This window comes from Sus scrofa, chromosome 7 (assembly GCF_000003025.6).
Source record: "Sus scrofa isolate TJ Tabasco breed Duroc chromosome 7, Sscrofa11.1, whole genome shotgun sequence".
Classification (NCBI taxonomy): domain Eukaryota; kingdom Metazoa; phylum Chordata; class Mammalia; order Artiodactyla; family Suidae; genus Sus; species Sus scrofa.
The window spans coordinates 113,283,257-113,310,147 of NC_010449.5; the positions used below are offsets into that span (position 1 = coordinate 113,283,257).

Here is a 26,891-nt window from a genome sequence, read left to right on the forward strand (position 1 = left end):
GTGTTTTACAATGTTAATAGCAACACTTGTTTTGGCATAGTCTGCCTTATATTTTAAAAACAAAAATTAAACAAAAATACTCAATGCATATACCATTTATCCAGCAATTTCACTCTTGGGAATTTACACTACATTATCCTCACATTGTGTGAAATGAAATGTGTTCAAAGACATTTTTCGTCATGATTTGTGATGATAGAAGATTGGAAATAACCACTCACCAGTTATGTATAAGAATATAGCCACAAAATGGAATATTACATAGCCAAGTTCAGATACCACAAAGCTGAAGCATTACTGGCTTAATGTGTCAGAGGACAGAGCCTGGTGTGAACAGAAAATTGAAGAATTTAAGAGGAAAAATCTCGGGAGCAAGGGAAGAGCAGAAATGGTGATCTAAGAATTAAATGTAAACTCCTCCCAAATCCCTGAGCAACACACATGCAGGGGAGAACTTCAGAAGACCGTGTTTAAAAAAACAACAGTGGAAGCTAAAAGAACAAAGCAGAGGTATCAGCTACTGAAGCCATAGGTTAAGACCATTTGCAATTTATACCAAGGCAACGATTTGCCTTTTAGACCACCGGCAAAAACAACAGGAAATTCTCGTAAAAACATAGTGGAATCCAGAGTTGTTATAGCTTATTATCCTCAATGTCCAGTTTCAACCAAAAATGACAAGACAGGAAAAGAAACAGAAACATGTAAGTGATATTCAGGGAAAAAAGATAAACCATAAACTAACTCAGAATCAGTTCAGACACAGAAAAAGAATCTATTACAAATATGTAAGTGGATTTAAAGAAAATATGTTAATGAGGGAATGGATAGGAAATACAGTATTAAAATGAACAATATAACAATAAAATCAAATGGAAACAATGAGTTTGAAAAATATAACTGAAATAAAATATTTACTAGATGGGTTCAATAGGTTGGGGATTGGCAAAAGAAAGAATATGTGAAATTAGATATATAACAATTGAAATTATTCAATCTGGAAAAGGGGGAAATGATTAAAGAAAAATAAATATAGCTATAAAGATCTGTGAGTAAATATCATGTTTCAAAATGTGCATAACTAGGGTACCAGGCAGGAAAAGAGACAGAGAAAGGAGCAGAGAAGTTTTTTTGGAGAAATAGTGGCTGAGGACTTCCAAATTTGGTAAACTTATAATTTAAGTAGCCCAGAGAACCTCAATCAGGGTAAACACAAAGAGAACATCTTAAAAACACCCAGAGAAACATGAGATATCTGCCTGGAGTTAAGTGAAACATGATACATTACATATACATTACATTACAAACTAACGGCTGACTTACTCAGAAACAATGGTTTCCAGTGACACATTCAAAATTGTAATGACATACTCAAAATGCTGAAAGTAAAGTCGCTCAGAAACTCTATATCTGACAAAACAATCATTAAAAAATTAAGGTGACCACTAAAAAACTACTAGAATTTATAAATGAATTCAGCAAAGTTTCAGTATATAAGATCAATACACAAAAGTCAATTGTGGAGTTCCTGCAGCAGCACAGCAGGTTAAGGATCTGGTGTTATCTATGCAGTAGTGTGGGTTCAATCCCCAGCCTGGCACCGTGGATTAAGGATCCAGTGTTGCCACAGCTGCGATGTAGACTACAACTGCGGTTTAGATTTGACCCCTGGCCTGGGAACTTTCATATCCCATAGTGCAGCCAAAAAAAGAAAAAGAAATTAACTCTACTTTTGCAAAGATATCTCTAGAAATGTGAGTAAGAAAGCAGTTCTCTTTACAACAGCATCAAAAATAATAAAATATTAGAAATCAACAAAAGAGGTACAAAACTTGTCCTCTAAAATATATGACTTGAAAAAAATTAAAGAAAATCTAAAGAAATGGAAAGACACCTCACATTCAAGGACCAGAAGATTGCTAACATGGCAATACTCCCCAAATTGATTTACAGATCCAACACAATCCCTGTCAGAATCATAGCTGGTTTCTTTGTAAAAATTGAAAAGCTTATCCTAAAATTCATATGGAAACCAGTGAAATGTATAAGGAGACTAGCAAAAATAATCTTGAAAAAAGAAGAAGTTGGAGGGCTCATGCTTCTCAACTTCAAAACTTACTACAAAGTAGCAATATCAAAACAACATGGTACTGGGAGTTCCCATGTGGCACAGCAAGTTAAGGATCTGGTATGGTAACTGCAGCAGCTGATGGTGCTGCTGTGGCATGGGTTTGATCCCTGGCCTGGGAACTTCCACATGTTATGGGCACAGCCAAACGAACAAACAAAAAACCAAAAACCAAAACAAAACAACAACAACAAAAACCATGGTACTAGCATAAAGGCAAGTATATAAATCAATGCAATAGATTTGAGAAGCCAGAAGTAAACCCTCACATTTAGAGTTGATTGATTTTCAACAAAAGTGCCAAAACCATTCATTAGGGGAAGTACTTTCAACAAATGGCGCTAGGATATCCATATGCAAAATAATATCCATATGACCCCCTGGCCCCACCACACACAAAAAATCAACTCAAAACAACTAAATGCACAATTCAAAGCTATGAACATCTTAGAGGAAAACATAGGGGTAGATCTCCATTATTTTGGATTACGCAATGGTTTCCTACATGTGGCATCAGAAGAATAAGTGACAAAAGGAAAAATTAGATACATTAGACGTCAAAAATTTTTCTGTGTCAAAAGACACTATCATAAAAGTGAAAAATCAACCCATAAAATGGAAGAAAATATGTACAATCATATGTCTGATAAGGGACTTGAATTGAAAATATATAAAGAATTTTTACCAGTCAATAATAAAAAGACAATCCAATTTAAAATGGTCAAAGAATTTATATAGATAGCTCCACAAAGAAGATATTCAAGTGGCCAATAAATACATGAAAAGATAACTCGACATCATTAATCATCAAGGCAAATGCAAATCAAAACATAATGAGATGGCACTTCACATCCACTGGGATGGCTATAACAAAGCAAAACAAAACAAAACCAGATAATAACAAGCCTTGGTGAAAATGTGGACATCTGACTGTAATAGACTGATGGTGGGAATGTAAGAGGACAATGACTTCGGAAAACGGTCTGGCAGTTCCTCAAACACTTAGACACAGAGTTACCTTATGACCTAGAAATTTGGGTATATTCGTGTATATACTATAAATGGTATATACACAAATTGTATACATAACATTTCCTACATACACAAGAGAAATACAAAAAAGTATTTCCACACACAAGCTTGTACACAAAAGTTCATGGTAGCATTATTCACAATAGCCAAAAAGTGGAAACAACCCAAATGTCCATCAACTGACGAATGGATAAACAAACGATGGTATCAATACGATGGAATATTATTTGGTAATAAAAAGAAGTGAAGTACTGATACATACCTAGATGAACCTTAAAAACATCATGCTAACTGAAAGAAGCCAGTCACAAAAGACTATATACTGTATGATTTCATTTAGATGAAATGTTCAGAATAAGCAAATCTATAGACACATAAAGTCGATTAGTGGTTGCTTAGGACTAGGAGGTGAAGGGTGGAACAGGGAGTGACTGTCGATGGTATGGACTCTCGTTTGTGGGTGACAAAAGGGTTCTAATATTAGATAGTAGGGATGGTTGCACCTCTATGGATATAAGAAAAATAATTTAATTGTGTACTTTACTTTAAACAGGGAAATTGTATGGTATTTAAATTACATCTTAGTGAAGCTGTTACCCCCCCCCCAAAAAAAGGTGAAATAAAGACATTTTCAAGGAGAAAAACCTCCCAGAGAATTAAGTGCCAGCAGACCTGCACTGTAAAAAATGTTAAAATAATATGGAAGGGATATGACACAAGATGGCAATTTATATCTACAGAAAAAAATGGAGAGCGGTGGAAATAGTAACTGTGAATAAACGGTAAATGCTACATATGTTTTTTCTTTTCCTCTTAATTTTTTAACCAATATGACTGTTTAATATAAAAAGTATAACAATGTACTGTTGGGTTTAAACCATATATAGATGTAATACTATCAGACTAAACATTAAAAAAAATGCTATGGAAAAAATTTAAAAATTATTTTAAAAAAATAAAATTAAATTTAAAGAAAACAATGGAATACTACTCAGCTATAAAAAAGAACAAAATAACGCCATTTGCAGCAACATGGATGGAACCAGAGACTATCATACCAAGTGAAGTCAGTCAGAAAGAGAAAGACAAATACCATATGATTTCACTTATATCTGGAATCTAGTATAGGGCACAAATGAAACTTTCCACAGAAAAGAAAATCATGGACATGGAGAACAGACATATGGTTGCCAAGGGGGGTAGAGTAGGAGGGACTGGGAATTGGGGTTAATAAATGCAAACTATAGCCTTTGGAATGGATAAGCAATGGGATCCTGCCTTGTAGCACTGGGAACTATGTCTGGTCACTTGTGATGGAGCATGATAATGTGAGAAAAAAGAATGTATATGTGTATGTGTGACTGGGTCCCCTTGCTGTACAGCAGAAAATTAACAGAACACTGTAAGTCAGCTATAATGGAAAAAATAAAAAATTATTAAAAAAATAAATTAAAAAAAAACACCTGCTAAAAGGAAGAGTATTCTTGTTAATAACATTTCACAGAATAAAGTAAAATGCAATTACCAAAGTTAAATTAAAGTGGAAGATGCCTGTATATGTACTATTTATGATTCCCAAGCTGGGAGCAAGTCCTCCTGATGTGAACACGCTTAGAAATTCCCTTGAAGTAAGCTCATTTTCAGACTGGAAAAAACACTGGATTTTCTTTAGAAACAAGAAGAAAAAAAAGTCATGACAATTTGATGGAGAGAAGCATATTTTATAATAACTTAAAAGTAAGGAAAAAAGTGGAGAGAAATATATGAAAAGTAGGTAATGCTATAGATTACTGTCTTTAGTAATTTCAGCCTTTAATCTGGAAAAAATTACTTTGAAAGTCACTTTCAGAACTCAGTAACCTATTATGTTAGTGTCATCATAGGTTTCAATCCATTCTGTAATAACATTTTCTGTCATAGAAGTAGTCATAAATTACATTTAATAAACAGAATCAAAGCTACATCCATGTAGAAATTCCTATATTTTAATAAAATCATTATATTGTGTCTAAATTAAAAAGAAGCAAATGTATAAAGCAAAACTCATTTTATTTCATTTTTAGTGACTATTTCCCAGTTTTAAGAAGGTATATGAAAATGTAACAATCGCAAATGGTGGGTTTCCCTGAAAACCCATAGAGATAATAAAAGCTTTATTTCATTTAGTTCTCACAGTTGTTAAGATCACTTTGGGCAAGTTACTTATATGAATTTCAGTTTTCCCATCTATAAAACATTCATTCCAAAGGTATTTACTGAGCCTTTTCCATGACTTAGGCAGTGTAATAGATACTGGGAAAACAGAAGTGCATAAAGTAGGCAAAGACCCTGACCTAATAGAACTTATATTCTTAAGGGGATTGATGGAGAAATAAACTCAAACCCTTTTCATCATCCCTCCTCTATAATTTATTGCTCTATGTTAAGATGGTATGTAACTTCCAAATTCTAACCACCCTTTTGAGTTACTCAGTTCTGAGTTCTCCCATGGGTATGTGCATCACATGTGTAAATAAACTGTTTTTATCTCCTGTTTAATCTCTCTTCTGCCAGTTTATTTTATAGGCTCCAGCCACTGAACCTAAGAGGGCAGGTTCAGGATTCCCTGACAGAACTTATTTTATAGAAGACTAAATGTCATAATGAATACAAAACACTTTGAAAAATGCCTGACACACATAAACACTCTACAAATGTTAGCTGTTATTTCTACTAATACCTCTTCTAGAACGACCACATCACAACTATCCAAAAAGTAGGTTATAATTCCCTTTCAAAGGGACAAAAATGGGGATCAGAGAGGTTAGGTAAACTGCCCTATGGCACACAGACCATATATGGCAGAACCAAAATTTGATCCTGGCTCTGCAGGTCTCTTCCTCTAGAGCCCATTCTTTTCCCATAATATTTAATTAAAAATAGGAAAGACATATTTGACTCAAAGGGCATGCACTTCACAACAGCTGTAAATAAAAAGCTAAATATATGTCTGGCACATCAAGAATGAACTAGAAACTAAGTCAAAGCAGACTTTAGGATAAATGTATTTGTCCTCATGGGGTGTTTGTTTTTGTCATATTTATCATAGATTTTAGACAATCTGTACAAGTTTTAACTTACGTTATTGTTAGCATTTGCTGCATGTCTATCTCAAGTGGTACGTTTTACTTTGTTGTGTGTTTTTAAAAAAATTGCCATTATTTGAATTAAAGGAATTAAATCACTCCTTATCCCAAATGACAACATCAGTGCAGTACTTGTTATAAAAAAGAAAGATTCTTTCTCAAAGTCATGTGAGATAACATTATTTTTCTAATAGGCTACATCTGTCAAACTTTAAATGGACAAATCGATGCATTAACAATGAAGATCAGAAGTTCTTTCGTGGTGCAGTGGGTTAAGGATCCAGCATTGTTACTGCTATGGCTCAGGTTGCTGCTGTGGTGCAGCTTCAGTCCCTGGCCCATGAACATTCACTGGCCAAAAAACAAAAACAAACAAAACTATGAAGATCACTATAGCCAATCTTTTAAAAGAGGGAAGGAGGCATCTTTGGGGGAAAAAAAACAACAAAAAACCAAAAAAAGCAAACCACCAAGGCTGTTCAATGGCTAAATGAAATATTTTACCTGATCCAACTGGAAACAAATAGAACGGATAGAAAGGAATATTATTTATATCGAATTTCACCTCCCCAAGTTTGAAAATAGTAGGAGGTATTTGAAAAGAGTACGGTGCTACTGGTTTCACATGTGGACCTAAAAGGAATATGAGGGGGTGTAACAATGCTACTAATGGACCTTACCAAATCATCAGAGAAAAGATACAACTTGATTATTTCATTCTTTTGGGGGAAACCTTGGCTAGCACAAGCAAAGCGATTCTCCATATCACCTAAACAAGGCAAAAAATACATACACATTTTAGGTCTGACGAAGAATTTCCATTAAAAGAACCATATTTTTTAAACTGAGGAAATCTTTTTAAAAGAATAAGAATTATGATTTGTATATTTTAAATTCGCATTACTCTAGATAAAATTAAAATTTTACACTTTTTTTTTTTTCATTTTAAAGATACCCTGGTCAGGACATTTGAAAGGGAGGTTAGATTGAACACTGAAATAAAATATAAGACATGCTAGGCTATGATACACATTTTCAGAGGAGGCTAAAAACCAGTTCTTAACTCTTAAACTCCTCAACCTTGGTGAACATATAGAAAGAGACAGACGTTGGAGACTGGAGAATTAACTGTTCTGATACAGAGTTACTGTTATGAAGGTGACTCCTCTACCAAAAAGAAGGGGTAGTTGGGAAGATCTCGCCTCGTTATCTTGATCTAAAGAGAGTGTCATGTAGAAAGCATAGTGTTGGATCACGTGATTTTATCCATTTTCCAATCTCCTTTTGACTGCTGAATTTAATTCATTTACATTTAAAGTAATTACTGATAAGGAGAAACTGACTTCTGTTATTTTGCCATTAGTTTTCTACACATCTTTAACTTTTCTGCCCATTTCTGCATTACTGTCTTCTTTTGCATCCAGTTGAATTTTTGTAGTGAAATATGTAAATTCTTTTCATGTATATTCTGAAGCTATCCTTCCTGCATAGCTATTTTCTCAATAATCTCATTACGCACCTTATCAAGAACATGCCTACTCCTCCCCTCCCCTCCCCAACTCATCCCCATCTTTGCTATCTAACCACTCCCAATATCTACTCAAATTCTTCACCCCCCACCAGCCACTCATGTGGCCATGAAAATATCATATGGTATCATTGATATGTGGTATAATAAAAAATAATACAAAAGAACTTATTTATAAAACAGAAACAGACTCAAAGATTTCAAAAACAAACTTATGGTTACCAGAGGGGAAAAGGTAGGAGGAGGAATGGATTGGGAGGTTGGGATTGGCATATACACACTATACACAAAACCAATTTATAACAAGGACCTACTATGTAGCTTGGGGAAGTCTATTCAATACTCTGTGATAGCCTATTTGGGGAAAGAATCTGAAAAAGAATGGATGTATACATATATGTATATGTATGGCTGATTTACTTTACTGTACACCTAAAACTAACATAACACCGTAAGTCACCTATAATCTAATAAAATTTATAAGTGAAAAAACAATACAAAAGAACTTATAAAACAGAAACAAACCCACAGATTTTGAAATCAAACTTACTGTTACCAAAGGGGAAACCATGGGGGGAGGGATAAACTAGGGGGATGGGTATCATATATATGCTACTATATATATAAAATAGATAACTAAATAAGGACCTACTGTGTGCGTGTATGTGTGTATATATATATATATATATATGTATATATATCTGAGATTCGCTTTACTGTATACCTGAAACTAATACAATATTGTAAGTCAATTATATTCCAATAATTTAAAAAGAAAAGAAAAGAATTCCTGCGGTGGCTCAGTGGAAACAAACCTGACTAGTATCCATAAGGATGCAGGTTCAATCCCTGGCCCCACTGAGTGGGTTAAGGTTCAGGCATTGCTGTGAGCTATGGTGTAGGTCGCAGATGTGGCCCGGATCTGGCATTGCTGCAGTTGTGGCATAGGCCAGCTGCTAGAGCTCTGATTCAACCCCTAGCCTGGGAACTTCCATATGCTGCACCTGCAGCCCTAAAAAAAAATAAAATAAAGCAAAAATATACAAATATTGGAGAACCAAGTTTAACACTTTGTGGGTTTTTTTTTTCTTTTTTTACTGATGAAGTGGCAGGAGTAAAAGATTGACTCCACAACTGAAGAAATCATCCATGACAAAAAGATTGACTTCACAATTGAAGAAACCATCCATGACTGATGTAAATCGATGTAACTGCTATCATGATCTTCCCTCTATTGCCCCAGCCTCCCGCCTCTTCCCCGTCAATCCACTGTACATAATGCTGCCATATTAATCTTCCCAGGTTATAGTTACGACATGCTACTTTCCTACCCAGTCATTTTAAGTGACTTCCTAATGAATATAGACTGAAGACCAAATTCCTTAGCCTGGCATTCAAATGCTTCTATAATAAAAGCCAGTTTCCTATCTTTCCAAAAATTTTACTTCTATTCCTTTTTTCAAGTCAAACTGAGCTCTTTACTGCTTCCCTCACATTCTGTGGTTTCCCACCTCCAAGACTTTTCTCAGGACTTACTTTGATGTCTTAGGATACTCTTGCCCATGCAGGTGTAGACAAATATTACCCAGTATTACCCCCAAATATTGGGGGACCTATATGGATTGCTACCTTTCATACAGTGCCTTCTCTGACACTCTAGCCCCTGCCCCAGTTGAGACTAAACTCTCTGTTCTCTGAAATCTCATAAATTTGCTGGTGACTCTCCAATCTTACACTCATACTTGTGTAATATTTCTAGCAGACCATAGGAACTGGAACTAGTTCATCCCAGAACTCACCCAAATCTATGACACATCCATGTGTAAAAGAGAGCCTGAGTCTCTCTCTCCATCCACTCAGCCAAAAAAAAAAAAAAAAAAAAAAAAATCTTTTTTTGAGCATCTACTATGTTCTAGTAGATCCAGTTCAGGATACTACAGAATCGACAGAATCTGCACAAATGGAGGTGGATTTGTCTTATTCCTTTTCAAAGTTTTCCACCATGAAAGTCCTATTGGCCAATTTAATAATCCATGCATTAATTTCAGAAAATTATCATTTTACCAGCCTTATAATTTAGTTTACAACTCATATGATGTACAATCATTCATGGAGGAAAAAAATCAAAAAGACCTATCCAAATAAGAAAGTTTTTGCAAATGTTACATTCTTCTCAAATTTTAAATACTCTATGACTTATAAGTAATGAAATACTATAACAAAAGCCAAGTCCCAATATTCATAACTTAGTAACAGCAGATTCACAACGATGTTATTAGAAACCTCTGGACCAGAGTACAATAGATAATACCTGGGAAAAATTGGAAGATAAGGTAAAGAAAAAGAACCAACAGAAAAACATTTTAGCTGTTAGTGAGGAAGGGATATAAAGGGGAGCTCCTGAAAAGATTTTTTTCTACTTTAGAGAATAAGAAAGTCTGAAACTTACCTTTGTTATATGTTATTCCTGATGAAAAATCAAACATGTTCAAAAGTAAAATCATAACATATAAAAATAGCAATTCCATCTGTTGGAGGGAATAAGAATTACATCCATTCAATTACTCTGAACATATTTTTGAGTTCCTTTTGCTATCAACACCTGCATATTAAATAAATCATCTCTTCCTTTAAATTAAAAATATTTCTCATTACATGACAAAATTGGACAACATAACAGCTAACTAAATTTAATATTTACTCTCTTATTGGTGTTAAAGATAACGTATAAATATAATTATTGCAAACTAAAGAGCTGTGGCTCAGGTTTTCTGCAATGTAGGTAACAGTTAGAGAGGCATGATCAACTCTACAGCTGCATACACACAACCTGACTTAATAAAGACCCTGAGGACCACAGCTTGACCTGAGAACATGAATGCACTGCTCTTGGAAGAGATAATCCACATGGGCCCTGAGCATTCCCGCACATCCTTGTCGTGTGCCAACAATGCAAGACCCCGACCGCTCCTTTTCTCAGCGTTGTGTTTGCAGCAAGCAACCCTGAGGGGTGAGGGAGGATCTCCTCTGGACAAGCACAGGCTTGGGTCCATGGTAAACATCCCAAATTCAGCGTTGTTCTCCTGTAATGCACACTGCTATGTATCTTAGCAAGCATTGCCCCCCCCCCCACCAAACTCATACGTTGAAGATCCATCAAATGTATATGTTGAAGTCCTAACCCCCCATACATTAGAATGCACTCGGTTATATTTAGAGACGGGGTCTTTACAGAAGTAATTAAGTTAAAATGAGACCACTAGGTGAGGGGCTAATCGGACTGGTGTCTTTATAAGAAGGGGAAATTTAGACCCACGTGCGCTCAGAGGCAAGACAACATGAAGACCCAGGGGGAAGAGTCCTCCCTTGTGACTCTCAGAGGGAACCCACTTTGCTAACATCTTGATCTTGAAACCAAGCAGGACCCGATAGGACCCTCTTGTTTACATGAGCCCCCCAACCCCGCTCTATGCCCCACCACCTGACTCTGGAAATAAAAAGGCTTTGCTTCAGATTTCCCCTTCATCTCAAAAGGCTGGCTCAGGAGTTAATGACTGGAACATGTGAACACAGAATAACAAAGAAGAGCTGTTGGGCCAGGAAGCCGGTAACGATTTAAACCATAGACTGGCCACACAGCAGTCACAGGACCTCTGGTTCTTCCACGAAAGTCATAGGTAACAGTGCCTGATGCACCTCCCTAAGTTGTTTTTAAGGAAACCAGACTCCCACCAGATGCAAACAGCTGACTCCAAGCATAGAGACCTCAGGCCACTTGGGATCAGAGGGTTGATGATGCTGCCTGCTCAAACAGCACGCTTACCTCACCACCAATCAGAAGAACGTTTCCGGACGGCTCAGGCACTCTGCAACCCACACCTTTAAAAACCCTTCCCAGAAAGCCATCGGGGAGTTTGTGCATGTCTTGGCGCCCTGCAATCAACTTGTTGTACTTTCCTTCACCACAACCTGGTATCAGTACATTGGCTTTGCTGTTCACCACAGGAACAGACCCAAAGCCAGGTTCAGTAACAATCTCGGCTTCTAACCTCCCAAACTGTGAGACAACAAACTTCTGTTGTTTAAACCACTCAGTGTGCGGTGCTTGCTTACAGCAGCCCTAGTCAATGAGCACAGCACTCATTATGGACACCTACTCCATGGGACTGGGGTGGATACTGGGGCACCGGGATTAGCATCATGCTGACATTGACTATTGCTTTTGCTGTGAGTGGAAAGCCCAACACTTCTGACCTGGGAGTCGTGTCCTCTGCAAGCATCCATGATACAGTAGCAGACTGACAGTAGCCAGCTGTGGGAAGAGTGCACACCAGATCCTCTGGGGTTCCTGACAACTGCTAAGTAAATTAAATTTAACTGATGGTTTTCCTTCCCAAAGTGCTTGATTCAATACATTTAACTGACAATAGAAAGCTCGAATATTTCTTGGACTTTGAATTCCTTACCTTTATTACATGGTTAGGGGAGAATTGTTTGCTTTTTGTTTGGTTTTAATTTTTGTTTTTTGTCTTGGCTGGGACCACAGCATGCGGAAGTTCCCAGGCTAGAGATCAAACCAAGCCACAGTGGTGACAATGCTGAATCCTTAACCACTAGGCCACCAGGAAACTCCTTTTTTTTTTTTAAGTGCATTTTTTGGTTTTTTAAGTGCATCTGAGAAAACAACTTATTTTCCTAAGGTAAGAGGAAATAAATTGCCCATCCAAATTACATCAGCATGGTGCTATACTCAGTTTATTTTTGGTGTAAGAATGAATTTAACATTAAATGGAGAAGTTCCTAGAGCCAAACTGAATCTAGTGCCCTTACCAGGAAAATCTGGTATTTTTTGCTGAACATCCAAATTAAATGACATAACACCCTTATCGGAAACTATCAGTCTTCCTCTTCAGTAGTATATTCCCAGACCCTGTCTGGATGACCCTTACTGAGTTATCTTCAAAGCTGTTCCAGTTCAGTTCTCTCAAGCAAATATGAGAAGAGCTCTAATTCATTTGAGGTTTTATTTGTCTTTGACCCAAGGACTAAAAACTTACTTTGAAAGGATTTTAAGTGCATCCATTAAGAAAAGGAAACCTGGAATTCCTGTTGTGGCTCAGTGGTTAACAAATCCGACTAGGAACCATGAGGTTTTGGGTTCGATCCTTGGCCTTGCTCAGTGGGTTAAGGATCTGTTGTTGCCGTGAGCTGTGGTGTAGGTTGCAGACACGGCTTGGATCCTGCACTGCTGTGGCTGTGGCATAGGCCAGCAGCTACAGCTCTGATTAGACCCCTAGCCTGGGAACCTCAATATGCCACGGGTGCTGCCCAAGAAAAGGCAAAAAGACAAAAAAAAAAAAAAAGAGAGAGAGAGAGAGAGAGAGAGAGAAGAAACCTAAGAGATCATATTTAAGAGAGAGACAGCCATGGAACCATCTCTGGACTCTTTACAGCTTTGTGTTTATTTCATGTTCTCTTATTCTAATAATTCAGCCCATATATACATATAAAGATGCCACAACATGAAAATATAAAAACTTCTTGAAGATACTAAGTACAGGAGTAGATGTGACCTCCCACCAAAACTGCTCAGTGTGCTCACCGTAATTCTGTAACACATGTACATTAGTCTCATTTGTCTCATCTTTCGGTATGACAATTTTTCTCAGTTTGATGCTACCTTTTTTCAGCAATCCTTTCATGGTTAGAGAAAAACCACAGACTTTGGCCTAAGATCAGCTTTGCCCATTGAGACATCTGATCTTTGAAAAGTTACTTAACTTCTTGGAGTTCACTTTCTATTCAGTGAAATAGGGATAACACATCACAGGGTTGTTGGGCGAATTCAAAGAATAATATAGTTAAAACATCCTCTAACAGGTACTTACAGTGAATAAACCTTTGGTAAATATTAGCTCTGAACACATACCTTTACACACTGAAGCAACTTCGTCCTTATCACCCTCTCTTAATCACATTTAGCAGTCAAATTATCTCCACTTACACCATTCCCATTTAATGCTTATGACTTTCATGTAACAGTCAGATATAGGTCACCTATATGGGCATTTTCAATTCTCTGGCACCAAATATACATCGAGACTTGTCCCAAAGGAGGAACCTACCTCCCACTCCATCCTGTTCGCCTACAGTTACTCTATCATGGAATAGTGATTACTCTGTAAATTTGTACTGCAGTAGGGTCTTATTTCTTACTGTAATTCCCTCTTAATGGGATGCCCAAGCAATTCCACTTTTTTAACATTCCCCCAGGCTTTCTTCCATATAGGTAGAGAGAGAAGACCCAAAATTAAGAGCTGAGTTTTCACAGTTTACTGGTTTAGTAGTCCACTCAACTTTGGTAACAGCCAAACAGCTGCTCCCATGTATAGAAGCATGCTTAGGAATTCTAAAGGGCAGGCAGTTAGAATTTCCAATCAACTGCCTCTCAGCGTACCAAAGGTCATTTTCTTTAAAAATCTATGAGATGTGGAGTTTTTCCAAACTTACCATCTTTCACACAACATCCATCCAGGAAGGTTCGGAAACCTACATGTGACTATCTATAAAACACTTCAATCCTCATGGGATTATTTCATGCCTGAGTGAAAACATAGTTGCTAAAAGGTCACACCAACTACCTACAGTGAAGTTTAAGGCAATCTGTCAAAGAGAGATTTATAAGTGTGTCCTAAAGGAAGAGTGGGGAAAAAAAATAGAGAAGCTAAACAAGATAAGTGAATATACAAAGCCCAAAGATAGGAATGAACTATTTAGGCACGGGAATCAATAAGATCAAATGTATGCCAGTCTGTTCTTCATTCTTTTGTACATGTCCTAAGTGGAGTTGATTACACCTGCTCAGACTGCCTTTGACTAGTGAGGTGAGACTGAAATTTTCTGACTTAGCATCCAGACTAGACACAAAGGTCACGGAGGCTAACAAATGATTTTTAAAAGATGATAAAACCTGCTTTACATTTGTGGTTTCTTTCAGAAGCCCTTCGCAGGGCCATGTTGACTCGGTTCAGAGCTTATGGCATGAAAGAAAGCTGGCATCTGGGTGATCTCTTCCTGGAAGAGCTCCTGAAAGAAAAACGTTTTTCTTACCTTCTCTGGTGACTTCAAAAAAGACAGTTTCTCGGTAACCTGAAACAATGTGCAGAACTCAACAAAGTATCTCCCTTAATGAAGACTGGCTTCCTCCCCTCTAAGAGTAAGGTTCTTCTTTCAGTCCTTACTGCGGGATTACACTTTGATACAATGAAAAACTCCCATAGCAAAGCCTTTACCTGTAACAGTGGAATGAAGACGCTCTTCCTCCTGGAAGACAAGTCAGTCACTAGGCAGCTGCTTAGGAGATTTCAGGAAAAGGAAAGGAGCTGATTGGAAGAAAGATGACTTTGATTTTTTTTCTGTTATTTTTCTCTGACTATAAAAGTGCTCATTATGCAAATCTTAAAAAATACAAACAGGTATAGGGAAATTAATTACTCATAAACCAATAACCAAATATAACTACTGTTAACATTTTGACCTATACCTATAATCTGTTCCCTACACATTTATGTATTTCATGTAGACTCTTTCTATATATAGCTTCAGTATACAGTATATAGTCTTTGTTATTCTGACTTTTTCTCATGTAATTCAATTTTTTTTCAAAAGTTTTCACAACCACTTAGTAAAATAACTATAATTAGGGATTCCCTGTCATGGCTCAGTGGGTTAAGGACCTGACATTGACTCTGTGACAATGTGGGTTCAATACCTGGCCTCACTCAGTAAGTAAAGGATTTGGGATTGCCACAAACTGCGACATAGGCCCAAGCTGCCGTTCCAGTTTGACCCCTAGCCCAAGAACTTCCATATGCCACAGGTTGCAGCTGTAATAATAATAATAATGATAATAACTACAATTTATTTAAACATGTTATTCAGCTATTTACAGTGTTTCCTATTATAAATAGCATAGTAGCAAATAATCCAGAACAAAAATCTTTCCCTGCATTTAAAAATATTCTCTAGAATAAAAAATATATTTAAGATTCCCGATACATGTTGGAAATTGCTTTCCAGAAAATTTGGCATTGAGAATTAGGTATAATCTATAATACTTTGATAGGTAAAAATATGTCTCATTAATTTACTTTTAAAAATACTGGTGCAATTGAATATTTAAAATATGCTTGTTAGCCATTTTGTCTTCTATTAAATTATCCAGATATATCCTCCTGACCACTTTCTACTGGAACTTTAGTGTTTTGCTTGTGAAATGGTAAAAGAATCCCTTGCAATATTTACTGTGACTATTAAATCCAATTTGTCACTTAATTTGGTTTATGATGGGCTTTGATGTACAGTAATTCGAATCTGATGCAATCAAATTTATCAGTATTTTCCTTTTCAGTTTGTTTCTATTGCCTTATGGTTTCAAAGTCCACCCCCATCCAGAGACATATTTTCTCATCCTTTTTATAAAGTTAAAAAATTTAAAGACTCAAAAGATTCAAAGAATAAAATAACGGGGACATTTGGTCACCCCAGATTGACATTACTCCCAATTAAACAAAAATTTAGGAGTTCCGGTCATGGTGCAGCGGAAATGAATCCAACTAGTATCCATGATGATGCAGGTCAGGGATAATAGTCAATTATATTGTAATTTCTGTGTATGGTGACAGATGGTAAACGCACATATCATGGTGATCATTTTGTAACATTTAGAAATATTGAATCGCTGTGTTGTGCACCTAGAACTAAGATGATGTTGTAAGTCAATTACAGTTCAATTTTTTAAAATATGTAGGTACTAGGGAAAATGCATCAAAATGCTAATGATGGTTCTCTCTGGGGGTGGGTTATGGATGATCGTTGATTTTTACCTTATGCTTTTATGTATTTCCAGTTGTCTGCAATGAACATACATTGCTTGTAAATTTAGAAAGAAAACAATAAACGCCACTGTAAATTTTTTTTTAAATAAAAGTTTTAAAAAAGAAAGCACTGAGAAATCGGATTTCATTAAAAGTAAAGTGTTCTGCTTTGTGAAAGGCATTGTCAAGAGACTAAAAACAGAGTGGGAGAAAATATTTGCAAAAGATGTATCTGATAAATACCATTATCTAAAATATATCAAGAACTCTTAAAACTCAATAACAAGAAAACAACCTGATTAAAAAATGGGCCTGGAGTTCCTGTCGTGGCTTAGTGGTTAACGAAACCGACTAGGAACCATGAGGTTGTGGGTTCGATCCCTGGCCTTGCTCACTGGGTTAAGGATCCAGCGTTGCCATGAGCTGTGGTACAGATTGCAGATGCGGCTTGGATCCCGCGTTGCTGTGGCTCTGGCATAGGCCAGCAGCTATGGCTCCGATTCAACCCCTAGCCTGGGAACCTCCATATGCTGCAGGAGTGGCCCTAGAAAAGGCAAAAAAAAAAAAAAAAAAAAAAAGCCAACTATCTTAACAGGCATCTCATCAAAGAAAATATACAGAGGGAAAATAAACATACAAAAACGTGTACCACATCGGATGTCATCACAGAAATGCATGACAAAACAACAAGATACCATTACACACCTACTAGAATAACTAAAATCTGGAATACTGACATCAGTGCTGGCAAGTACATGAAGCAAGAGGAGCTCTCATTCATTGCTGGTGGGAATGCAAAATCATACATCCACTGCGAAGAGTTTGGTGGTTTATTTTTTTTTAATAAAACTAAACATACTTTTACCATACGATCCAGCAATTACACTCCTTCATATTTACCCTAAGGAGTTGAAAACGTAATATTTATTTCACGTAAATACCTGCACACAAATGTGTGGAGCAGCTTTATTCATAATTGCCAAAACTTGGAAGCAACCAAGATGTCCTTCAGCTGGTAACTGGACAAATGAACTGTGGTATATCCAGACCATGGAATGTTATTCAGCACTAAAAAGAAATGAGCTTTCACATGGAGAAAACTTAAATGCATACTGAAGAGTTAAAAAAAAAAAGCCAATCTGAAAACGCGAATTACTTTATGATTCCATCTATACGACATACTTGAAAAGGCAAAACATGGAGACAATAAAAATATCAGTCGTTGACAAGAGTTGGCAGAGGGGAGGAAGAGGTGAAGAGGCAGAGCACAGAGGATTCTGGCGACAGTGAAAATATCAGAATCATGGATACATGTCATTATACATTTGTCTAAACATATAGAACAAGAGAGATCCCTAAGTCAAATTATGGACTTTGGGTGATGATGACATGTTAATATAAGTTCATCAATTGCAACAAACTGTACTACTCTCATGGAGGATTTTGAAAATAGAGAAGGCTACGCATGAGTCAGGGCAGGAAGTATATGGGAAACTCCTGTACCTTCCTCTCCACTTTGCTGTAAATTTAAAATTGCTCTGAAAAAATCTTCTAAAAAATTGAAATAAATAAATGAAAGGAAAGAATCATATGGGGGAAAAAGAGACATGGATATTCTTGCTTCTCACCTGAAGGCTTGTTCAAAAAAAAAAAAACAAAAAAAACAAATGACATTTCAAAATGAATACAAATAGCAGGAAATATCCATACAAAACTATTAGAAGATAGAAATGTGAATTAAGACATAAGAATATTCTCCTTACCAAAAACAAAAAACAAACAGAAAAAACTATGCAACAGAGATAATTAACAAAACACTGTAGCCTGAATTAAAACGTTAAAACAAGGATTTGCACATTGAAACAAAATTTAACTTAAATAATAAGTTCAAAATAAATCAGACTAGAAACAGAGAAAAAACAGGAATATGCGAAATGAGAGTTGACTAAATTCAAGAAATGAAAGAAAAAGGCAAAATAATCTCAGAAATTAAAGTTTCAAGGGGTGTGAGGAAAAATAGTATTGATCAGAAATGTAGTAAGGATATAGAGAAAAGGAATGAAAACTATCAAGAGCACAAAATGGAACAAAGAAAATGGTAAAGGCATTGGAGAAAAAGTAGTAAATTATAGACAACGAGCAAAGAAAATCTAACATTTTCTCAGAGCAAAAGAAAGACATAAGTATATAGACTGAAAGGAGCCACAGAATGCCAGCACAAAAAAAAAAAAAAAGAAAAAAAAAAAGAAAATAAAAAAAAGAAAGAAAGAAAACAGGATCATATCTGGACACTCATGAAATTTCAGGACAGAGAAATTTCCACTAAAGAGACAAGAATAGTACTGGCCTAAGTCCTATCAGCAACACCAGATGATAGAAGAAAATGGACGAAAATCAATCAATATCATACACCACATTAACAAAAGAAAAGTCAAAAATCATATGATCATCTCAATAGACGCAGAAAAAGCATTTGACAAAGTCCAACATCCATTCATGATCAAGACGCTTGCCAAAGTGGGTATAGAGGGAACATTCCTGAATATAATCAAAGCCATTTATGATAAACCCACAGCAAATATAATACTCAATGGGGAAAAACTGAAAGCCTTCTCACTCAAATCTGGAACAAGACAGGGATGTCCACTCTCACCACTGCTCTTCAACATAGATTTGGAAGTCCTAGCCACAGCAATTAGACAAACAAAAGAAATAAAAGGCATCCATATAGGAAGAGAAGAGATAAAACTGTCACTGTATGCAGATGACATGATACTATACATAGAAAACCCGAAGGACTCAACACAAAAACTACTTGAACTGATTAATCAATTCAGCAAAGTAGCAGGCTATAAAATTAACATTCAGAAGTCAGTAGCATTTCTGTATACCAGCAATGAAACATTAGAAAAGGAATACAAAAATACGATACCTTTTAAAACTGCACCTCACAAAATCAAATACCTCGGAATACACCTGACCAAAGAGGTAAAGGACCTATATGCTGAGAACTATAAAACTTTAATCAAAGAAATCAAAGAAGATGGAAAGAAATGGAAAGATATTCCATGTTCCTGGATTGGGAAAATCAATATTGTAAAAATGGCCATACTACCCAAAGCAATCTACAGATTCAATGCAATCCCTATCAAATTACCCATGACATTGTTCACAGAACTAGAACAAACAATCCAAACATTTATATGGAACCACAAAAGACCCAGAATCGCCAAAGCAATCCTGAGAAACAAAAACCAAGCAGGAGGCATAACTCTCCCAGACTTCAAGAAATATCACAAAGCCACAGTCATCAAAACTGTGTGGTACTGGTATCAAAACAGACAGACAGACCAATGGAACAGAATAGAGAACCCGGAAATAAACCCTGACACCTATGGTCTATTAATCTTTGACAAGGGAGGCAAGAACATAAAATGGGAAAAAGAAAGTCCATTCAGCAAGCATTGCTGGGAAACCTGGACAGCTGCATGCAAAGCAATGAAACTAGAACACACCCTCACACCATGCACAAAAATAAACTCAAAATGGCTGAAAGACTTAAATATACGACAGGACACCATCAAACTCCTAGAAGAAAACATAGGCAAAACACTCTCTGACATCAACATCATGAATATTTTCTCAGGTCAGTCTCCCAAAGCAATAGAAATTAGAGCAAAAATAAACCCATGGGACCTCATCAAACTGAAAAGCTTTTGCACAGCAAAGGAAACCCAAAAGAAAACAAAAAGACAATTTACAGAATGGGAGAAAACAGTTTCAAATGATGCAACTGACAAGGGCTTAATCTCTAGAATATATAAGCAACTTATACAATTCAACAGCAAAAAAGCCAATCAATCAATGGAAAAATGGGCAAAAGACCTGAATAGACTGTTCTCCAAAGAAGATATACAGATGGCCAACAAACACATGAAAAAAGGCTCAACATCGCTGATTATAAGAGAAATGCAAATCAAAACTACCATGAGATATCACCTCACACCAGTCAGAATGGCCATCATTAATAAATCCACAAATAACAAGTGCTGGAGGGGCTGTGGAGAAAAGGGAACCCTCCTGCACTGCTGGTGGGAATGTAAACTGGTACAGCCACTATGGAGAACAGTTTGGAGATAACTTAGAAATCTATAAATAGAACTTCCATATGACCCCGCAATCCCACTCTTGGGCATCTATCCAGACAAAACTCTACTTAAAAGAGACACGTGCACCCGCATGTTCATTGCAGCACTATTCACAATAGCCAGGACATGGAAACAACCCAAATGTCCATCGACAGAGGATTGGATTCGGAAGATGTGGTATATATACACAATGGAATACTACTCAGCCATAAAAAAGAATGACATAATGCCATTTGTAGCAACATGGATGGAACTAGAGAATCTCATACTAGTGAAATGAGCCAGAAAGACAAAGACAAATACCATATGATATCACTTATAACTGGAATCTAATATCCAGTAGAAATGAACATCTCCTCACAAAAGAAAATCATGGACTTGGAGAAAAGACTTGTGGCTGCCTGATGGAAGAGGGAGGGGATGGGAGGGATCGGGAGCTTGGGATTATCAGACACAACTTAGTATAGATTTACAAGGAGATCCTGATGAGTAGCATTGAGAACTATGTTTAGATACTCATGTTGCAACAGAACAAAGGGTGGGGAAAAAATGTAAATGTAATGTATACATGTAAGGATAACTTGATCCCCTTGCTGTACAGTGGGAAAATAAAATAAAATAAAATAAAAAAGAAAATGGAGCAATGCCTTCAAGGTCTTACAGGAAAAATAAATGATTTTTCAAACTAATGTGCATCAAAAGATGAATGAACAAAGAAGATGTGATGTGTGTGTATGCAATGGACCATTATTCAGCCACGAGGAGTAAGGATATCCTGCCCGTGGCAACAACTTGGACAGCCTTGAGGACATTAGGCTGAGTGACATCAGTCAGACAGAAAAAGACAAATGCTGTGTGATATCACTTATACGTGGCATCTAAAAAAGCCAAAAACTCATAAAAACAGGGTAAAAAGGTGATTATCAGGGAATCAGGTGAGGGAAGGCATAAGACAGATGTTAAGGGTACAAATTTGCAATAAGTAGTAATAAGTCCTAGAGATCTAGTGCACAGTATAATACAATATTGTATTATGATCATTAAACTTGCTAAGACAGTAGATCTTAATTATTCCAGCCACTTAAAAAAATGTTAATTATGTGACATGATGGAGATGCTAATTATCACTGTGATGGCCACCGTATTACTATATATAAATGCATCGAATCAGCATATTGTACACCTTAACTTTATGCAATGTCATGGCAGTTATATTTCAATTAAATTTTTTTAAAAAACATCTATTCCATCACTCTTTAAAATAATAATTTTTTACTTTGGGGAATTTCCCCTCTCTCTTTAGTCTGGTGGGACTGTTAAACAAGATTCCCAGTCTTTCCATAGCTGAATGGAATAATTAAGATCTAGTCTCTTAGCAAGCACAAGCACATGCCTCAAGCCAGGACAAACAGGTGCTCCTTTCCTGGACCAGAAATCATGAGCAGAAGGACAAAAAGACTGAAGATGATAGGAGTCCATTCTGGAGGCAGGGTCCAAATAAGACTGATAAGCACTTTTTGTATACCTCTCTCTGGAGCTGCTTAATCTTTATCTTTTCTAAGTCTGGTTCATCAGGCTTTGAGTCAGTGAGCACCCCCTCATCCTTCAGATAAATACCTTTCTGTTTAAGTTACAAGTGTATTTACACTGTAGTATCTAATTGATACAACCAGGACTCAGGAGTCTATATCCCATGAACTATTCTTAGAAAGTTGCTTAAGGAGATACCCAAGCACAACAAACAACATGGCATCCAGAAAGAATCTGATACAGTCTCAGAAAATAGTGAAAGATGAGTCCTGGGATGACAAGTGGGCAGCACGCCTCAAGTGTAAGCAGTCCCGACTGGAACAGGATGACAGAGGGCTCCTGCTGGGGGAAAAAAAAAAGGAAAGAAAGAAACCCCATGCAGTAGGAAGTATGACTGAAAAGACAGAAAAACTTGAAGATATTAAAGGTATATTATTCTTTTCTTAACAGCAAAATGAAAGAGGACTAGAAACTATTGAAAAAACAAAATGCTCTATAGTAATGTTCCAAATCGTAACGAAAGATGACACGTCTTAAAGCTAATGTGCTTTACTTTTCTGGTTTTGTAAAATCAAAATTACATATGCTCGTGGTTTAGAGAGCCAAGTAGTTCTACAATGCTTCTTGCAAATAAACAAACAAAGCCTCAGCAGTTCCTTGCGTCTTCCACCACATTTTCCCCACCCAGAGACAAGTACTTTCAATCTTTTGTTCTTTGGCTTTGCTTTGCTTTGCTTTGGTTTGAGGCATTATCTGTTGCCTTTCCACTCTGCAAGTGGAGAATTTGGTTTTCTACTCCTCCATTCCCTCTACAGATAGGTACCCTTTGCACTCCTCTATTACCCAACAATCTTTGGGTCTGTTCACCTAGTTTTCCTTCCACTTCTATTTCCCGTCTATTTGTCTTTTTGTTAATTTGCTAACAGTTTTTTTTTTTTTCTCAATTCTGTCTTCCAAAGCCTTCATAATAATTTTTTTTTTCTTTTTGGGGACACATCTGCAGCATATGGAAGTTCCCGGGCAAGGGGTTGAGTTGGAGCTGCAGCTGCAGGCCTATGCCACAGCCACAGCCACAGCCACAGCCATGCCAGATCCAAGCTGCATCTGTGACCTATGCTATAGCTTATGGCAATGCTGGATCCTTAACCCATTGAGGAAGGCCAGGGATTGAACCCACATCCTTAGGAACACTGTGCTGGGTTTTTAACCCACAGCGCCACAACAGAAACTCCTATATTAATTTTTTTTAACAATTTCTATAGTACTTTTATTTTCTTCTAATAATTCTGTTTTATTTTCAGAATGTCCCTTTTCATATATTCTTATTTCATTCATGCTATATTACCTCTTTTCTGAAACAATTAATAACAGGGTGGTTTTTTTAAAAAATCTCTTTGCAGTTTGATTCCTCCAAGTCATTTTTTCTGGTCTCAGTCTTTCAATTTGGAGACTTTTTCCAACATTTTTCAGGATCGTTGGTTGTCTTCTTAAGGCACTAAGGACCTTATTTGAAGCTCTGGATCCAAGAGAATGGTCTCTCAACTGTGAAAAGGGACAAGAAACAGGAGTATGTTCTAGAGAAGTTGTTGGGAACGATCTCAGCATTTTCCAGTCTTTTCTCTTTGGCATCTCAAATCTCCCCAGGTCTTCCCATTTCCTTTCTAGAGAACAGGGCTGGCTGCTAGCATTCAAGGGTGTTAGTATGTAGGATTTAAGCATTCCTTTCCCCTTGTTTTCAGTATGGTCCCCTCTTTCTAAAATATGCTTAATTTCCATGAGTCCAGTGACCCTCTGCTCTGCTCTCTCCCAAGAATAAACCTCCAGCCACTGTCTGGGTGGGAAAGGGCAACTGCTAGGCTGCAGAGTATTGAGGAGGATCTAAAAATTTCTTCCATGTGTATTCAAACAATCTCACATCTAGCCCCATTTTCATCTCCACTTCAAGGGTGTTTTGTTGCTACTGAGTCCTAAGCCCTTTGGGGGTTCTGCAATACAAACCCCATTGCTCCCAATCTTTCCCCCATAATAGTTTAGAAATTAGCTTTCTTAGGTCTGCTGATTCATTTACCACTTATCCATCCGCTTTCTAGCATCCTAAAGCTTGTTCCTACGTCACTTTTCCAGTCCTCTCTGTTCCTATGGGTTTATGCCACTTTAGAAATCCCTTTAGTGTCTAATTTGGTAGGAGTGGGAGTAAATATGCATGTTCACAACCTGTAAACAGCAATCCTAAATATGTCATGAATTTAAACAATTAATGGAGGGTAATAAAAAAGAAATACTTGATTTTGATGCTAGGCACATTCTTTTTTTAAAAAAAAATTGGATATAATTAACATATTAGTTTTAGGTATATAATTTGATATTTGTGTATACTGTATTATGGAATGATGACCACAATAAGTTTAGTTAACATCCATCTAGAAACATGCTATTGTTCATGGCCTAGAGGAAATGACATTAGACCCATGATATAGGAAATGATTGGTATTTAAACAATCATTGTAGCTGGCATAACCTAAGGTGACCTGCAAAGATCCAAGTTTTTGTATAATCCCCTCTCCCTGAGCGGAGGTAGGACCTGTGATTTGCTTCTAACTCACAGGACACGGCAAAGGTAATGAGATGTCGCTCCTCTGACTTGGTTACATTATATGACAACGGTGATGGATGTCACTCCTGTGATGATGGCTCATTATTAGGAGGACAGAGCAGACTGGAAGGATCCTCCTGCTGGCTTTGAAGAAGCAAATAGCCATGCTGGGAGCTGCTTACGGAGAGGGCCACGCAGCAGGGAACTGCAGGGTGGCCTCTGCTAGTGAGAAGCACAGGCCCTCAATTATACAACCAAGAGGAAAGACATTCTGCAGGAATCTGAGCTAAGAAGCAAATTCTTCCCCAGTGGAGCCTCCAGATGAAAATTCAGCCAGCCAACACCTTGATCACAGCTCGGTGAGATTCTAAACAGAGAGGCAGCTAACCTGTGTCTGGACTCCTGACCCACGGAACTATGTGGCAACTATGTGTTGTTTTAGGTGACTGAGTCTGCGGTGCTTTGCTACACAGTAATGGAGAACCAGTGCAGATCACAAGAACAGTGTCATTGATCTGCAAGTAGAGACAGCGACCCAACCATGCCAGGTTCTCGTAACTCTAATTCAACAGATGAAGAAGGGATGACTGATCCTGACTACCAATGGGAAGCCGGGTTGGTGCTACACAAGGCAAGTGAGCAAGGGTACGTATGGCTTACAGGAGAGTTCCCCAGGGCATCTTTTGGCACCTTCATGTCCTGTCATTAGTCAATGGAAAACTACAACAACCCAGTTTGGGCAAGACGGCTAACAGGCCAGACCCTTCAGAAATGAAAATAGGGTCACCCCACCAGGCAAAAAACTACAGTTGGCTGAGATGCTTGCTGAAGACAAAGGAAATATGGAATGAGCAGAAGAAGGTTGTTAAAATGCCAGCGATGACCACATGGCAAATTACAGGAAAAAAAGGTGATACTGGTCATGATTATTTCCCCCTTATTTTAATATGTTTGTGCATATACAATATATATACCCAAATATTTTTGTGACTTTCCCTCTCTCGTTCCCTTATCATCCAGCATGTGTTACTCATAGTTAATTCCATGGCTCAGTGTTTAAGTTACAGGATAGCCAAGGAGAAGAGCGCAGTCACTGAAGGACTTTGTGTCCTCTTCTGGAGGAAAGGTTAGCCTGGCTCAGCTGTGCACAGCAAAATTGTGCCATGTGAGGCAGAAATATAACTCTGTTATTGTCTTGATTTGGACATTACGTATGATTTAAGCAGATGTGTATGAGAGCCAAGTTGACAAGGGGTAGACTGACGGCTCTGCTATGTGTCAGCTTGGCTACATTCCCCAGAATTTTCCTTCTTGCATGTTTCTAGTTAGGCTGGGCTACAGGGGATATTTTTTCAAGAGTTAGAAAACAAACAGAAGGCAATAGCCATTTTGCTGAATCCCTGTACCTTCTCCCAGTTATTCAATCAATCACTAATCTAGGTGCTGCTGAGAAGGGATTTTGCAGGTAGAAAGACCCTAATCATAACAAGTTCTTTAAATTAATGAAATGGGAGATTACCCTGGATTGACAAGATTTAATCAAAATTCAGAGGCTTCATTCAAGCTTTGGTTTGTGCTCATGGGTTCCAGAATGCTTATGAATTCCCTCTAATTGCCTGCCCTACAGACTCCAGGCTTGCTTGGCCAGCCACTACATTTGCATAAGCCACTTTCTCATAATAAACAAACTAGTGTGTGTGTGCCACACACACACGCACACATATTCATATAATACAGATGACAGATAGACAGACAGACACAGACAGTCTCCTGGTTTTTTTCTTGGGCTGCACTCTGATGCAGTCATAATAATGTAAATGCTACTGACTGGTTTCCATCATTTAAACTGAACTTGTTGAAAAGCATAGGTTGGCAAATCAAGAAAGAGAGGAATTATATTTTTTAAAATTATAAGGGGTCATCATTAGAAG

General features: G+C 37.2%; 1 protein-coding gene across 1 annotated transcript in view; it reads right to left on the reverse strand.

Annotated features, from left to right (window-relative positions):
• The window catches only part of CATSPERB (cation channel sperm associated auxiliary subunit beta), a 91,813-nt gene extending 81,472 nt beyond the window's left edge, over positions 1 to 10,341 (reverse strand). The window contains exons 1-3 of the mRNA XM_021099620.1: positions 10,263 to 10,341; positions 6,966 to 7,054; positions 4,686 to 4,826 (exon numbers count right to left, since the gene is read on the reverse strand). Of these exons, the coding sequence (XP_020955279.1) occupies positions 4,686 to 4,826; positions 6,966 to 7,054; positions 10,263 to 10,341 (309 nt within the window). The remainder of the gene's footprint in view (positions 1 to 4,685; positions 4,827 to 6,965; positions 7,055 to 10,262) is intronic.